Here is a 15949-nt window from a genome sequence, read left to right as displayed (position 1 = left end):
TTCATCAAGTTGAAGCATTGCAAAATTATAAGTGAATTAATTGATAAGGCAATGCCCATTTTTATGAGTTGGCCAAAAGCTGCTGAATGCAACATCCAAGCTTAACAAAACTTGACACACAAAGACAACAGGACATTCACTGGGGACACACACCAACTTTTGTTCCAGTTCCTCCAATAAGGAGTGGCCCAACTAAAAAACTAAAAAAATATATATTTTTCAAATTCCTCCTAGGCCGCTTGTCAGACCTTAGCCAAACTTTGCACACGTGAGCTCTAGACCATGCTGACAAAAATTAAAAATTAAACAGTGTAGGAGATTTTTTATGTGTCTGGTATGACCCATTATGACTATTATGTCAATAACTTGTGAGCAAAAAGTCCAAATTTCTCAAAACTTAAGTTGATATGATTAAAGATGATGAGGCACATGGATAAAAATAATGATGTGCACGGATAAATAATTTATATTAAATACAGCTATATTACATAAAGAAATATATAATGGCTGCTGATGTAATCATGAAAGTTTTTTTTGATTTATGGAATGGTTCATTAATTTTTAATGGGAACAATATGCTAACAGGCAGAGGCGGCCTTTGCAATTCGCAGGCCAGTTTCAAACAAACAGTCTTCCCAGAGGAAAAAGACATTGTATGCAATACGACTGCAATTACTTTACCTCTGTTACAATGTTATCTCATATTTCGCTCTTAATAGTTTATATTTAAACAGAAATATTGCCAGTACAATCATGACTGAAAACAAAAACAGTATTCAATCTTCGTCCCTCATAAAATGAAATGATACTAAAACCGCCAGTAGATCGCAAAACTTTGTACGTATGGAGAACAAGTCATTCATGAACGTATGATTCTCGGGAGGCTAACTATATGAACGGTCATTTGTGTCACTGTGATTGATTGTTAACGCTCAGTGTCCTGTTAGCAGGACACTTGGCACAGTGAGCCCCCGAAAATGCACCATTGTCCCCACCAAGTGACACCAATGCTTCTGACAAAACAAGATAGGCCTATTTTGAAGGACCTTGTTGGAGCCTATTGCTATCAAAAAAATTAATTGTTGAATGAACATGATTTAAAGGTGCCGTAGAACGTCTTTTCAAAAGATGTAATATAAGTCTAAGGTGTCCCCTGAATGTGTTTGTGAAGTTTCAGCTCAAAATCTCTCGCTCCCTGCCCTCCCGAGCTCTCGACTATAAGTGCAGTTATACAGTGCATAAACAAAGTTCACACAGCTAATATAACCCTCAAATGGATGTTTACAAGATGTTCGTCATTCATGCTGCATGCATGCATTGATTTCTGTGAGTATAGTATTTATTTGGATGTTTACATTTGATTCTGAATAAGTTTAGGCTGTGCTTCGTGGATAACGGGCTAAAGCTAACATTACACACTGTTGGAGAGATTTATAAAGAATGAAGTTGTGTTTATGAATTATACAGACTGCAAGTGTTTAAAAATGAAAATAGCGACAGTCTTGTCTCCGTGAATACAGTAATAACCGATGGTAACTTTAACCACATTTATAGTACATTAGCAACAAGCTAACAAAACATTTAGAAAGACAATTTACAAATATCACTAAAAATATCATGATATCATGGATCATGTCAGTTATTATTGCTCCATCTGCCATTTTTCGCTATTGTCCTTGCTTGCTTACCTAGTCTGATGATTCAGCTGTGCACAGATCCAGACGTTAATACTGGCTGCCCTTGTGTAATGCCTTGAACATGAGCTGGCATATGCAAATATTGAGGTCATACATATTAATGATCCCGACTGTTACGTAACAGTCGGTGTTATGTTGAGATTCGCCTGTTTTCCGGAGGTCTTTTAAACAAATGAGATTTATATAAGAAGGAGGAAATAATGGAGTTTGAAACTCAACGTATGTCTTTTCCATGTACTGAACTCTTGTTATTCAACTATGCAGAGGTAAATTCAATTTTTGATTCTAGCGCACCTTTAATCGTAGCACCCATTCTGCATCTAATCAAATCAAGTAGACTTGGATTGCTTTGAATATTTTATATGAACATAATATACATTTGTAGTTTAAACATTATCTTAATATGTCAGTGTAACTTATATGCAACTAGTTGAATCAAAATGTTTATATTGTGTTTCTTTGGTAATGCACATTAATTCAACAAAATTCTGCCTTGTTACACCAAATTATGTCTTGCTCATGTGTGGCTATGGTAATTTAATGAATATCTATCTTGTTGGTCCAATTAAATTTGAATTTAATTTGATTTATGCATATAATGATGTTGATCATAGAACCATTACCACTAATGCAGTCAGGATCAACTTAAAGGTGATAAAGAGGATCTTTTCGTCGACTGAGAAACCAAAGACTGTCAGTGAGTTTTTGAAATGAGCGCATGCGTAAGAACAACCCCCCTCCTTTCGAGGGAACGCCTCCCAAAACTCGTGCACGAGTATTGGAACACGAGTGTTTACCACCGGCATTCGCTGTGTCGTGTTAGTGGATTCATTATGTCAGACTCACCGCAGGTAACTCATAATCTGCAGTTGTTACTCCTGTCTCCTGACAAAAACATTGCATGCGGCGCCTGTAGAGTGTGGAAAGTTACTGGAGCGTGCAGCCATGCACGTCTCTCACAAGGAACGTCACGGCAGTGATTGACAAGCCAGAGGGCCAATCGTTTACGCGATTGGCTGATGTTTTTAAGGCCCTACCTCGTGCACAGATGATGTATATTAATATTATTCCTTTCAGTGCACCTAATAAATAGTCTTTTATCAGTTAGTAAAAACAGTTTCAAGTAATATTGCAAAAATGTATAAAACAAAACATCTTCTTTAGCACCTTTAAGTTTCTGATGGTTTTGGGAAACTCTACCCAAAGCACTACCATAGTGATCACTTCATTATTAAAGTGAGATAAACTTTTGCTAGTCCCCAACCCAAGCACAAGTGCAACACTTCTCCACAATGGTAACCCCCAAAACCATCAACATAACACAAACTTTTAAATACCAACATAACAGAACAGTAACCATTAAAAAGACACTCCATTTTCTCATTTTGCAAAAAAAAAAAAAAAAAAAAAAAAAAAGCTTAAAATAACACTTTATTTCAACATTTACTCTCTCAGTTCAGCCCCTTTACAAAGCATGATGGGAAGTAAAAATCCTATTTGATTAACTCCTGGTTGGCTGGTTGGGTTACTTGATTGAAACATGTTATTCCAATATGAAAACATCAAGTTAAGTCAAAGAGTAATCGTTTCAAGTCAATTTAACATGAATCAATCACATTTAAACCAGAAACCTGATACAATGGTGTTGAATCAAAATAAATTGTTTAAATAAAGTGAACAGCATCAAAAATATTGTTTTTTTTTTTTGAGTGTGGCTTCCACTGTATGGACACAAACCTTAGAGGTTGTGTTTGAAACCTATAGCCTTATATAGTGCACTATTTGAGGCGACATCCATTTGTAGTGGTGTCCGAAACCATATCTGACATTATTGAGTGCCCTCAGTCATCCCACTATGTAATTCGGGACACAGCCTGAGACATTTTTTGTGATTTTTTGTACAACAAGAGGATAAATGACCTTCAGTAGGCCTATTATCTTCACTTGACACTGTGAAAATTATTTATAAGTTTCTCAGTTTTGACATTGGCTAGTCAATATTATGAGAAATTACCTCAATTAGATACTAAGTCATAATTTCTAAAATTACCTTATTAATATGACTTGCATATTCATATTTTTTATTCAACTGTGGCGAAAACGCTTTCAAATTATGACTTCTGAACTCTACTGTTTATATAAACTATGCGCCATTGCTTCACGCAGAGAGATTTAAATAAAGTTTGCTCTATTTGAACAACATGGCGGCGCCCGTGTAGCGGTGTGAATCTGTCAAATGTCAGTGTTTCGAGTGTTTATGCGGCACCAGAATGGAGCTTTGAATGGATTTATAATATAGATCACGCTGAAAGGATCGCAACATATCTGTTCAGGTCCCGCTGTTTGTCGTGTAAGTAGAACGTGATCGATGTTCTTCTGTTATAACCATTTGACAGCTGCTGTCGTCCTCGTGTGCTACAAGAATATCTGGCTTTATTACTGCAACTTGATACTTTTGTTAAGAATAATGTAAGGCTACATAACATCCAACACTCATTATCATATTGAACATTGTGTTGTTTGTGGAATCCAAGATCACAGTGAATCTTCCATATCGGAAGACGGGTAACTATAGCAACGTGAACTCCCGGCTCTCCTCCATCTCCCTCACTTCTCTTCCACGAACACGAGACCTTGAGTGTGTGTGAGCTTGTGGGCGGCTGTCAGAGAAACACTTGTCCTCCAGCATCTCACCCGAGTACAGCATGATTTCAAGAGCCTCGTGTGCGTCACACAGACTCACAGCTGTTTGATAACTGGGTCACTGTATGAAAGGTGCTTATGAAAAGTTATCCTAATATCAGATAAACGTGGTTAAAGGTGCTACAGAGGATGTTTTGTTTTATACATTTTTGCAATATTACTTGAAACTGTCTTTACTAACTGATAAAAGACTATTTATTAGGTGCACTGAAAGGAATAATAGTAATACACATTATCTGTGCACGAGGTAGGGCCTTAAAAACATCAGCCAATCGTTTACGCGATCATCGCGTAAACGATTGGCCCTCTGGCTTGTCAATCACTGCCATGACTTTCCTTGTGAGAGACGTGCGCGGCTGCATGCAATGTTTTTGTCAGGAGACAGGAGTAACAACTGCAGATTATGAGTTACCTGCGGTGAGTCCGACATAATGAATCCACTAACACGACACAGCGAATGCCGGTGATAAACACTCGTGTTCCAATACTCGTGCACGAGTTTTGGGAGGCGTTCCCTTGAAATGAGTTGTCAAGATGGGGGGTTGTTCTTACGCATGCGCTCATTTCAGAAACTCAGTAACAGTCTTTGGTTTCTCAGTCGACGAAAAGATCCTCTGTAGCACCTTTAACTGTTCATAAATGTGTGTATGTACAGTAGGCATGTGATGGTATCAAATTTTCATGTTGCGATAATTGCTGAAGCTTTTATCACGGTATGCGGTATTATCACGATATTGAAATAAGATGCAAAGAAAGCGTTGTCATACTATAACTGGTTTAAGAACTGTTTTTTTTATAATAAAAATAACTCTGAACATTTAAATACAGTAACGCAGTACACAAATTATAAAGTAAAATGTTTCAAACAGATTCAAGTGCAAAAGAATTATAAAGAACAACAGGTAACACTTTACAATAAAGTCTCATTATATTTAACGTTAGTTAATGGATTAACAATGAGCAATAGCTACATTTGTTACAGAACTTATTATTTTTTGTTAAAGTCTGTGTGAACCGGAAGTTGCAAACAACTTTTTCTCCAGTGTTGTGACGTATTTCCAAGTCAAACGGAATATTGAATAGAGGGCAGAGTTTCACCTTAGCGCTCCTCCTCTCCATCTCTCGCTCATAGCAGACTAATGGCTGCAGGGGAGTGGTTTAAAGGTGCCCTAGGATTAAAAATTGAATTTATATTGGCATAGTTAAATAATAAGTGTTCAGTACATGGAAAAGACATACAGTGAGTTTCAAACTCCATTGTTTCCTCCTTCTTATATAAATCTCATTTGTTTAAAAGACCTCCGAAAAACAGGCGAATCTCAACATAACACCGACTGTTACGTAACAGTCTGGGTGTACGCCCCCAATATTTGCATATGCAAGCCCATGATTGAGGCATTACACAAGGGGAGTTAGTATTACACAAGGGCAGAACGTCTGGATGTGCACTGCTGAATAATCAGACTAGGTAAGCAAGCAAGGAAAACAGCGAAAAATGGCAGATGGAGCAATAATAACTGACATGATCCATGATAACATGATATTTTTAGTGATATTTGTGAATTGTCTTTCTAAATGTTTCGTTAGCATGTTGCTAATGTACTGTTAAATGTGGTTAAAGTTACCATCGTTTCTTACTGTATTCACGGAGACCAGAGCCGTCGCTATTTTCATTTTTAAACACTTGCAGTCTGTATAATTCATAAACACAACTTCATTCTTTATAAATCTCTCCAACAGTGTGTAATGTTAGCCGTTAGCCACAGACCATAGCCTCAAACTCATTCAATATCAAATGTAAACACCCAAATAAATACAATACTCACATAATCCGACGCATGCATTCAGTATGCATGACGAACACTTTGTAAAGATCCATTTTGAGGGTTATATTAGCTGTGTAAACTTTGTTTATGCTGTGATAGAGTCAAGAGCTCGGGAGGGGGCGGAGAGGGACTGCAACCTGAAATCGGCTCGTTTCTAATTATGCCCCAAAATAGGCAGTTAAAAAAATTAATTAAAAAAAATCTATGGGGTTTTTTTGAGCTGAAACTTCACAGACACATTCAGGGGACACCATAGACTTATATTACATCTTTAAAAAAAAAGTTCTAGGGCACCTTTAAGCGTTTTCAACACAAGCCGTCAAACCGATGTCATCAGAGAAGGGGCACCGTTGCAGAGGGGAGGAGCATTTTCAGATTTTGATGAAATATTACGAAGCCAAACAATTTTTTTGTGTGGACTGACTTGCATGGATGAATTGCTCACCACAAAACTAGCATTTTGAGCTAACAAAATAAATAAGGTCAGTTTTGATTTCATGTGTACTTTAATGTTAATTAAAATATACAACTGATTATGCTCAGGTCCATTAAATAATAGTTACAACTAGGGCTGGGCGATGTATCGAATGCTTTTGTCACGCGCATTTCTTCAGTAAAGCCGGTTCCCTGATTACCGCTAAATCGCCATCACCTGCTTTCAAATGGAGCGGCATTTAATAGACAGCAATATCGCGTTCAATATCGATATGTATCGCCGTCGATATTGAACGCGATATTGCGTGGCTTATCAGTGATCTACGGCTCTGTCTATTAGCCGCTCCATTTGAAAGCAGGTGATGGCGATTTAGCGGTAATCAGGGAACCGGATTTACTGAAGAAATGCGTGTGACAAAAGCATTCGATACATCGCCCAGCCCTAGTTACAACTTTTGATTTTAGTAATGTTATTAAACATTAACTAAGAAATTAACATGAACTAAGATTAATAAATGCTTCATAAGTATTTTTCATTGTCAGTTTGTTATAATGAATTAACATGTTAACTAATGAAGCCTTATTTCACTAAGTGTTACTGAACTATAACAAATAATCACAATATTTTCAATCATTATAGCATGTTGTAGTCCAGATTAAAATATAAAAATGTTTTAAGTTTGAAAATAAATAGCCTATTAAGTCTTTAAGTATTAAGTATTTGGTGCTGTGATGAACAACATTGCGAATACAAATACTGAATGGCTGTTTGAAGCATTTTAAATACTGTTCAATAGATAGTATGCACATGACGTCACCGTCGACCGTTATGACTGCGGTTACGGCCACTGAGTGGCAAAAAGACTGAGTGGCAGCATTGGTTTTCAGCGTGAATGCCGTGAAAAACACACAAAACACATCCAAAATGGAAAAGAGCCTTGCGACTGACTGTACAAATAGCTTTGACACAAAAGACTGTTGAAAGATACAGAAAAAAGAAGCAAATGGATCACTGCAGTTCACATAACAACTGGACTCCAGGCAGAGAAACATGTTTTGCAGTTATCATTTTGTGTCAGAATGTTGGATTTTGGTGTAAAATCATACCCTATATATTGTATTGTTATATATTATGTTGACAACTCATCAGTTAAATATTTACCATCTTATATTCTACATAACTGGGAGTTCTTAAATAAACACTGGACGATATGACGAAATATATAACACTGATATAAGTAGACGTGCCGATATTCGGTATCACGATAATGAATACACACGATATTGTTACCGTGGGCACCTCAAAATACCGTGAATAATTATTCATTGCGAATTATTAAATTTTTTATATTACATTTTAAGAATACTTTACCTATCAACCGTATAAAATGCACAACACCACTGTATGCGGCATCAAAGAGGCACACGCACTATGTAAACAAGCCCAACGTGCACGAGAAGCACATGGCGGAACGTGTTGAGATGAAAGTACACGTTCACTCTGACAGCAGACATGCAGCGGTTACCCCGGAAACCCTGTAAGCAAAGCAACTGCGGTACTACAGTATTTAAAATGCTTCAAACAGCCATTAAATATTTTTTGCCTTCCCAATGTTCATCACAGCACCAAATACTTCATACTTAAAGACTATTTAATAGGCTATTTATTTTCAAATTAAACATTTTTATGTATTTTAATATGGACTACAACATGCCCTATGCCATATGTTAATTTCTAGTTAAAACTAACAATGATCAGTTGCATTTTTTAACTAATATTAACAAAAACAAAATACCTTCTGTAACAAATGTAGCTTTGTTGCTCATTCTTAATCTTAATGCATTAAATACCGTTAAATAATGAGACCTTATATAGTGTTACCTGTTGTTCTTTGTAATTTTTTTGCACTTTTAATTTATTTTAAAATATTTTGCAAACATTTTAATTTATTTTTTATTGTACTGTGTTATTGTATTTAAACATTCAGAGTTCTTTTTGTTAAAAGAAAAAGGAGTTCTTAAACCTATTATACTATGACAACACTTTTTTTGCAACTTATTTCAATATCGTGATAATACTGTATACGTGATAAAAGCTTCAGCAATTATCGCAACATGAAAATTTGATACCGTCACATGCCTAGAAATAAGTGATCACTCCGATTTAGACCTGCCTATATTGTAGATATAAAGCATTCACAGGCAGATTTGCTTTATGTATATATCCATGGATATTGACATTAGCAATCGCTTGGCATAAATCTGCGCTTTTCATTGATTGAGAATCACTTTGAAGCAGTCTGAAGCACTGTTGCGTGAGCTTGTAGAACGCGCAGCAGCGCTCCTTGTGACTTTGCAAAATGCAGCGCCCGTTTGAATGTTAGCGGGAGTAAACAGTTCTGACGCACACATAACGAGCAGGTACGAAACAACTAGTTAATCAATCGCGGATGGTTTCATTATCTTGCGTGGATATAAAAGTAAGATAAAATAAGAGGATAAAAATAATAAAAGCAAAAATGTGTCTCCGAATATACTTGGGCGGCCGTTATTATACGTGGGCGGCCTGCCCAAGTAAAGTCTATGTGTGGGAAGCACTGTATATATATATAAAATTGTAGAGGCAAAAAAAATGCTGTTTCATGGGAACTGGACAGTGAACAATATGATGGTCATGGGCAGAGGTGGCCTTTGCAATTCGGAGGCCCATTTCAAAGAAATGTAGGAGGGCTGCCCCCCCCAGAGGAAAAAAACAGACAAAAACATTGTATGCAATATGACTGCAATTACTTTATCTCTGTTATATTTACAATGTAAATATCATATTTCACACTTAAGTCTATTTATAAACGTGTTCTATCTCTTTAACCAGAACTATTATTATAATCACAACAAACAAAAACAGCGTTCAATCTTCGTCACTCTCTCAGTCCTTCAGCTAAAATTAAATGATACTAAAACTGCCAGAAGGAGGCGGCAAATCATTGTCTTAACGAGTTAAGACCCGTTCACACCAAGAATGATAACTTTAAAGATAACTATAACGATGACTATATTTGCGTCCACACACACACATATATATATATATACACATATATATGCTGGCTTTAACCAGCAGATGTCCTCAGCATGCTCTGTTTCGAGTGAATAGCTAGTGTAATCGATCTAATCTAACAGCAAATTTAGCTGATGAAGTCAATACAGTGGAATAAAAACAACACCTAGACAATGTTGTTGAAACTAACGCTAAATACCTGAGGTCATTTTATGTGTTTTTAAGTGTTTGCTAGCCTGGATCTCATCGTTAATAGTTCTCACCATTTATTCTGAGGTTTTGACCGATAGTTTTCCATATATCCATTTTCTTTAAAGTATCCTTGATAAGGGGCTTTGATTTGTCAAACAGTGGTGGCTTTTTCTGGACCTCGGTGATTAACTTCTTTGCAGTGTCGTCAACCATTTAAATTAGAACAGATTCTGATTGACTGTCAGCGTTTTATCGTTCAACAGCTGGAAAAAAATCTGAAAGTGATTCCAGTGATATCGTTTCTCTATATCACTATCGTTATAGCTGTGGTGTGGACTCTGCTATTCTTTTATGTTTAGAATGATTTTTAGAACTACATCTTTATCGTTATCTTAATAGTTATCATTCTTGATTGAATCATTCAGTCAAACGATTCATTCAAAATGACTGATTCCTTCAGGGACTAAGCAGAGTGAGTCATTAGAATGATTCATTCAAAAACAAAACTGAAACTTTGTTGCGCAGTGGCTCTACTGTTTGGAACTATCTTCATTGTCAAAATAGAGGAAAACAGACATTAGTGTGCCTAAAATGTAAGTCACCTAATAGCCTATTAGCTTATTGCTTATTGAATTGTTGTATAAATCAATATCACATTTGCAAATGTGCTAATATTGAGGAAAACAGCATTTTTTGCTTGTGTGATATTTCTTATAAGTATTAAAAACAGGAACTTATACGGAGACTTTTTTTTTAACCATATCTTGGTTTTTGAAAGCACGTTTATTAATTTTTAGCAGGGCTCTTTTTCGAGCGTGAGCAGAGGCCCGTTTCAAGTGAAACGTAGCAAAGGCTGCTGATGGTAAATGGTTGACAGATAACCTGATTTACACTTTTTTTAAGGCAAGACACTACAGGCAAAATCATTGTTTCGGTTGTTTTCAGGTGCTGCTGATTTTGAGTTTTGGGGTATTTTGCCTCCATATCTTGTCTTCTTTCAGACTAGTGGAAAGAAATCATCCAATATACTCATTTAAATGTGTTTATTTTATTGCACTTTATCTATTTGCATCTATAGATTTCAATTACAAAACAAATCTTTAAAGGCCGTTTTCTCAAAATGAAGTCAGAAATCTTCACTTCAGTAACCCTTACACCAAACTATATTCTTAAAGGTATAGTTCACCCAAAAATGAAAAATGTGATGTTTATCTGCTTACCCCCAGCGCATCCAAGATGTAGGTGACTTTGTTTCTTCAGTAGAACACAAATGATGATTTTTAACTCCAACCGTCGCCGTCTGTCAGTCTTATAATGCAAGTGAATGGTAACACAATCTATAAGAGTCAAATAAACATGCACAGACAAATCCAAATTAAACCCTGCGGCTCGTGATGACACATTGATGTCCTAAGACACGAAACGATCGGTTTGTGCGAGAAACTGAACAGTATTTATATCATTTTTTACCTGTAATACACCACTATGTCCAACTGCGTTCAGCACTCGCTTAGTGAGGTCTGATCACGCTCTGACAACGGCAGTGATGTCTCGCTCTCGTTGAAGTATAAGCGCTAGACATCACTGCTGTTGTCAAAGCGCGATCAGACCTCACTAACTGAATGCTGAACGCAGTTGGACATAGTGGTGTATTACAGGTTATTACAGATTAAATACTGTTCGGTTTCTCGCACAAACCGATCGTTTCGTGTCTTAGGACATCAATGTGTCATCACGAGCCGCAGGGTTTAATTTGGATTTGTCTGTGCATGTTTATTTGACTCTTATAGATTGTGTTACCATTCACTTGCATTATAAGACTGACAGACGGCGACGGTTGGAGTTAAAAATCATCATTTGTGTTCTACTGAAGAAACAAAGTCACCTACATCTTGGATGCCCTGGGGGTAAGCAGATAAACATCAATTTTTCATTTTTGGGTGAACTATCCCTTTAAGGTTTTTACTGAGGGGAATCTTCATGCATCATTTGCCTGATTGTATAAGATTTTATTCCTTAAAACATGTTGATTTTTTTTTTTTTCTTCTTTTTCTGGCTATTAACAATATTTTCTGGTTTATGGAGTGATAAAAAAAGAGAGATCCAAAATCTCCTCTCTAAAAACTTTAATATGTCAACAAAATTAAGCAAGAATTTTGAACTTGGCTTTATATCCAATGTTGAGATTTCTGTTCTGGAATTATTTTACTTATTTAAACATAATGATGTAATGCATACAACGATTGTACTGTTTTAATGTACTGTAATTAATGAAAGTATGGTGATTTCTATTAGTTAAAATGTTTACATTATTCACCTGTGGTGTCTTTTCTCAATGCATAATGTCAATTAAAATCTCAAAGAGAATAAAGAAGAACAAACAAAATAATTAAAGCATTACATAAAACATAAAGATAATATAAAATACAAGGACCAAAATGACACTCATTTTAACCCAGAATTAATTATAATGAAAATACTTTTTTTATGAGAAAATAAAAATAAAATGAACTCTCTTAACAGTGTCTCCCTTTATGCACTGTGTTTTTGCAGACTGCTCTGGTGAATTATTTTTATGTTTAATGTGACCAGTTTAGAAGTTTTTGTAGGTGTTAAAACATTTGTTTCCAAGGGGACACGTTTATTGCCACCTTACAATATGGCATGTTGCTATAGTTACGGTGCAATATATTCTAGTCTATTTGTTTCTCTAACAGAACAGACATCTGAGCACAATACACCATGTCAATCTGTTTAAATGAAGGATATATATGTGTGTGTATATATATATATATATATATATATATATATACTGAGATGGTGGATGTGTTTCCATTCATCTTCAGGCCACGCTGTTATCTTACTGTTTTTGACTGTGTGTGCAGCTGTACACACGTTGCCCGGTTTCCAGTTTAATCACAAACCGTATGCACTCCCAAAGGTCCCAGGGTCCTTCCGATGGCTGTGTGGAGGGTCGCTGTGTTCCGGTGGAGGCCGGTGCCGCGTGTCCAGCTGATCCGGGTCAGCATCCGCAGTTTGTTCAGTGAATCTGGGGTGTGGGAGCGGGACTACAGGGCTGACACTCGCCGTCGAGTGGAGCAGTGCTGGACCGGACACATCCAGGAGCAGTGGCAGAGAGATGTGGCTGACCAGGTAAATTCATCATTGTGTATAGTGATGATGTGCAGTAGATGATTCTCATATGGAAAGATGCTCAGAGCCACAGATAGCCGTCAATAGACAAAGGTAACAGTGACCAGGATTTATTTATCTAGTCATCATGCCGTTCCAAAACTGTTTGACTTTCTTTCTTCTTCTTCTTCACACAAATAGTGAATCCTTGAATAAGATTAAAGCAGCCCTTCTCCATACAATGACACTTCACAAGACTTTATGTGAGGAACAAGGACCAAAATATTTAGATAACTGATAATCTTCCCCTCCACATTTGATGCACTGAAAATCCATATTCTTGTAGAAGGTTTTTAGTATTAGTACGTAGTAGTTAAGGCCACCTAATAGAAAGTGTGATCTTGTACATTGTTAGTTTGCCACTGCTTGCGACAGCATTGACATTAGGATAGCTATAGTATATTGAATGAAGCAACAAACACCACAGTCCAATACTATAATCCTGCAAAACTGGATTCTGCAGTTTCTAGGACCCTAGCTTTTTTGTGATAGCGCCATCTAGCCAATTCTACTTCAACAGAGGAGACCTGATTCAAACCTCTAACAAACAGGTGCAAAGACTAGACCCACAGAAATGATAAATTTTTTATGATCTTTCCACCTTATTTTTAACATACAGTAAGAGCCGAAGCTGCCATTTTAAACTTGAATGTGCTAAGCTTTCTGTGTCAGCCGTCTCCAGTTCTTTTAGTTGTGCAAAAACAGGTCATTATGCTGCTTGATGTTGTTAACTGGTATTTACTTTCATTTTCATTTATTTTAATGTATTAATACACTTTAAGTTGGTCGTACATCAGACAAGAATACATACACAGAAAATAGTCTTTCTTTCCAAGAAAACTGACTTTAAAACCACAATGTAAAGGCTCATATATTGAAACAAACTAGGTGAAATATTTTAAGAGGGTTACCAATGGTTGTGTTTAGGGTTAGGGATTGGTTAGGAAAATATCGATTAAATGTAAATAATTAAACAACTAAATCATTCCTGAAAATGTATACAAATACAGAATTGAATAATAAGTGATATAAAATAGTATAAACTGCTAATATTTACAAAAAATAAAACTAGGGTCCTTGAAATGCAGTCCTGAAACTGCAGCCTCTGGTATTGCAGTAAAACCCTACTCTATTTAAGTGGGCTGAACACAGTAAAATGAAGTCGTGATAAAATATTCAGCAATTGTGTTGCTTTAGCTTATTTAGATAATTGAACAAGCAGCAAAAATCCTTTTTTAACCAGTGTAGGTGACATAGATTATAGTCATGGACACTTTTATGATACATTTATAGTGTTTCTTGACAGACATTGTCACTATGAACTGACTTTGTATGGAAATGCATGAATATGCATGAAATGCTCTTTTTAAAGGCTAAAGGCGAGGGGTAGGTGTTTTCTCCGTGCAGCCTGTACAGTTACAGTATGTCATGTTTCTACTTTGAAGTGTCTCTCCCCTGATATTTTCATTCAAAGAATCCCTTCCACCTCCCAGAGGAAAACCTTTGTACGTGTGAGAAAGGAGAAGTCTGGCGTCTGAAGCATTACTCTCACAGAGAAGCTGCTTTTTGTTCAGGTGTCTTTTAGGCCTAACATATTGAGCTTTCAGTGGCGTTGATGTGTTTTGGTCTGCTATCATGAGCACGGCGTCTCTCCATCCTGTCCCACATTTCCTTTGTTTTGTGGAGCTGCAGTTGGTGACTGTGTTTATTAATGGCATCATTCAAAGACAAAATGCTGGACTGAAAGCTCAAACCTAGATGTACATGGATCAGAGTTTATCCATCCAACCAGCCCAGAGATTAATCACATTACAAACCAATTCAGTGTTAGTAGCATTAGAAAATTTGATTTGAAGCAAAAAGTATTTGAAAATGAAAGACAAAAGTACAAAACTGTACTTAAATTATTTTATGAGGGAATGAAATGCTCACCCTGTGACGCATTGTGAATGATATAAGCAGAAATGGCATTACAATATTAACTTATTGACTATGGTCGTTGGATTGTAAGCAGGGTCAGAAATGAACTTTTACATTAATGTGGCAATATTTCCAGGCATTTTCATATACTTGCAACTTTTATAATTGCCTTATACCATGGTCTGTCTGAATACTCAATTCTGATTGGCTGTCCAATAAAACCATTTAATGCACAGGTAGTTCCAAGTCTGTTAAATCATCATTCTATATTAATTCGCAGTCATGCTGAGATCACGTTGCGCACACAGAAACATTCAGGAGCACAGAAACTTGTCAACGCTGCCTGCCACTTTTATAAATAAATTAGCTTCGCTACTGAATTGATACATTATGGCTGTTTCTCAATATGCGTTCTTAAGCGTTCTTGCGTCCTTGTGTCCTTGCTCTACGTCATCATCAGCCGCTGAAGTTCAGTTCCAATTCTCAAGAACGCAAGAACAGAGGACGCATGAAAGTACCCGGATGTGTTCTTGATATCGAGGATGCATTGAATGCAAACTTGAGAGAATTGAACCGTTTAAAATCCCAGAAGACACTGCGGGCGGTTGACGTATGGAAGCCTGTAAGCTTTAAAGTTCTCGTTCTCACTTATGAGATTCCCGCTACAAGCTCACAAATACGTGATGGCTCGTGAAAGTAAACCATTTGTTTTGCTCAATTTTAATAAAGTGATAACCTAAAAAAAAAATCTTAACATTGACAAAGCATGTAACACAAAGGCTACTCATTTTCATAAATACACGTGGTGAAATATAAAATCACACACACACACACACACACACACACACACAAATCTCTCTCTCTCGATAATGAATTCAAATAAATGCTGTAATTCATTCATTGAAATAAATGTAATCATTTTTTTTTTT

The 15949-nt window shown here is 36.4% G+C and overlaps 1 protein-coding gene across 3 annotated transcripts in view; it reads left to right on the top strand.

Moving 5' to 3' along the window:
* Positions 1–3880: 3880 nt before the first annotated feature.
* Positions 3881–15949, top strand: part of lars2 (leucyl-tRNA synthetase 2, mitochondrial) — a 113678-nt gene continuing 101609 nt past the window's right edge. For 2 of the 3 annotated variants that reach the window (XM_048152529.1, XM_048152527.1), the window contains exons 1-2: positions 3881–4047; positions 12850–13061. In XM_048152529.1, the coding sequence (XP_048008486.1) occupies positions 12867–13061 (195 nt within the window). In that variant the 5' untranslated portion in view covers positions 3881–4047; positions 12850–12866. Of the gene's footprint in view, positions 4048–5807; positions 5869–12849; positions 13062–15949 lie in introns of those variants that run through there. The other variant, XM_048152528.1, reaches the window with a different exon arrangement.

Source organism: Megalobrama amblycephala, linkage group LG13 (assembly GCF_018812025.1).
Source record: "Megalobrama amblycephala isolate DHTTF-2021 linkage group LG13, ASM1881202v1, whole genome shotgun sequence".
NCBI classification, from domain to species: domain Eukaryota; kingdom Metazoa; phylum Chordata; class Actinopteri; order Cypriniformes; family Xenocyprididae; genus Megalobrama; species Megalobrama amblycephala.
This window is presented reverse-complemented; position numbering and strand designations above follow the sequence as displayed.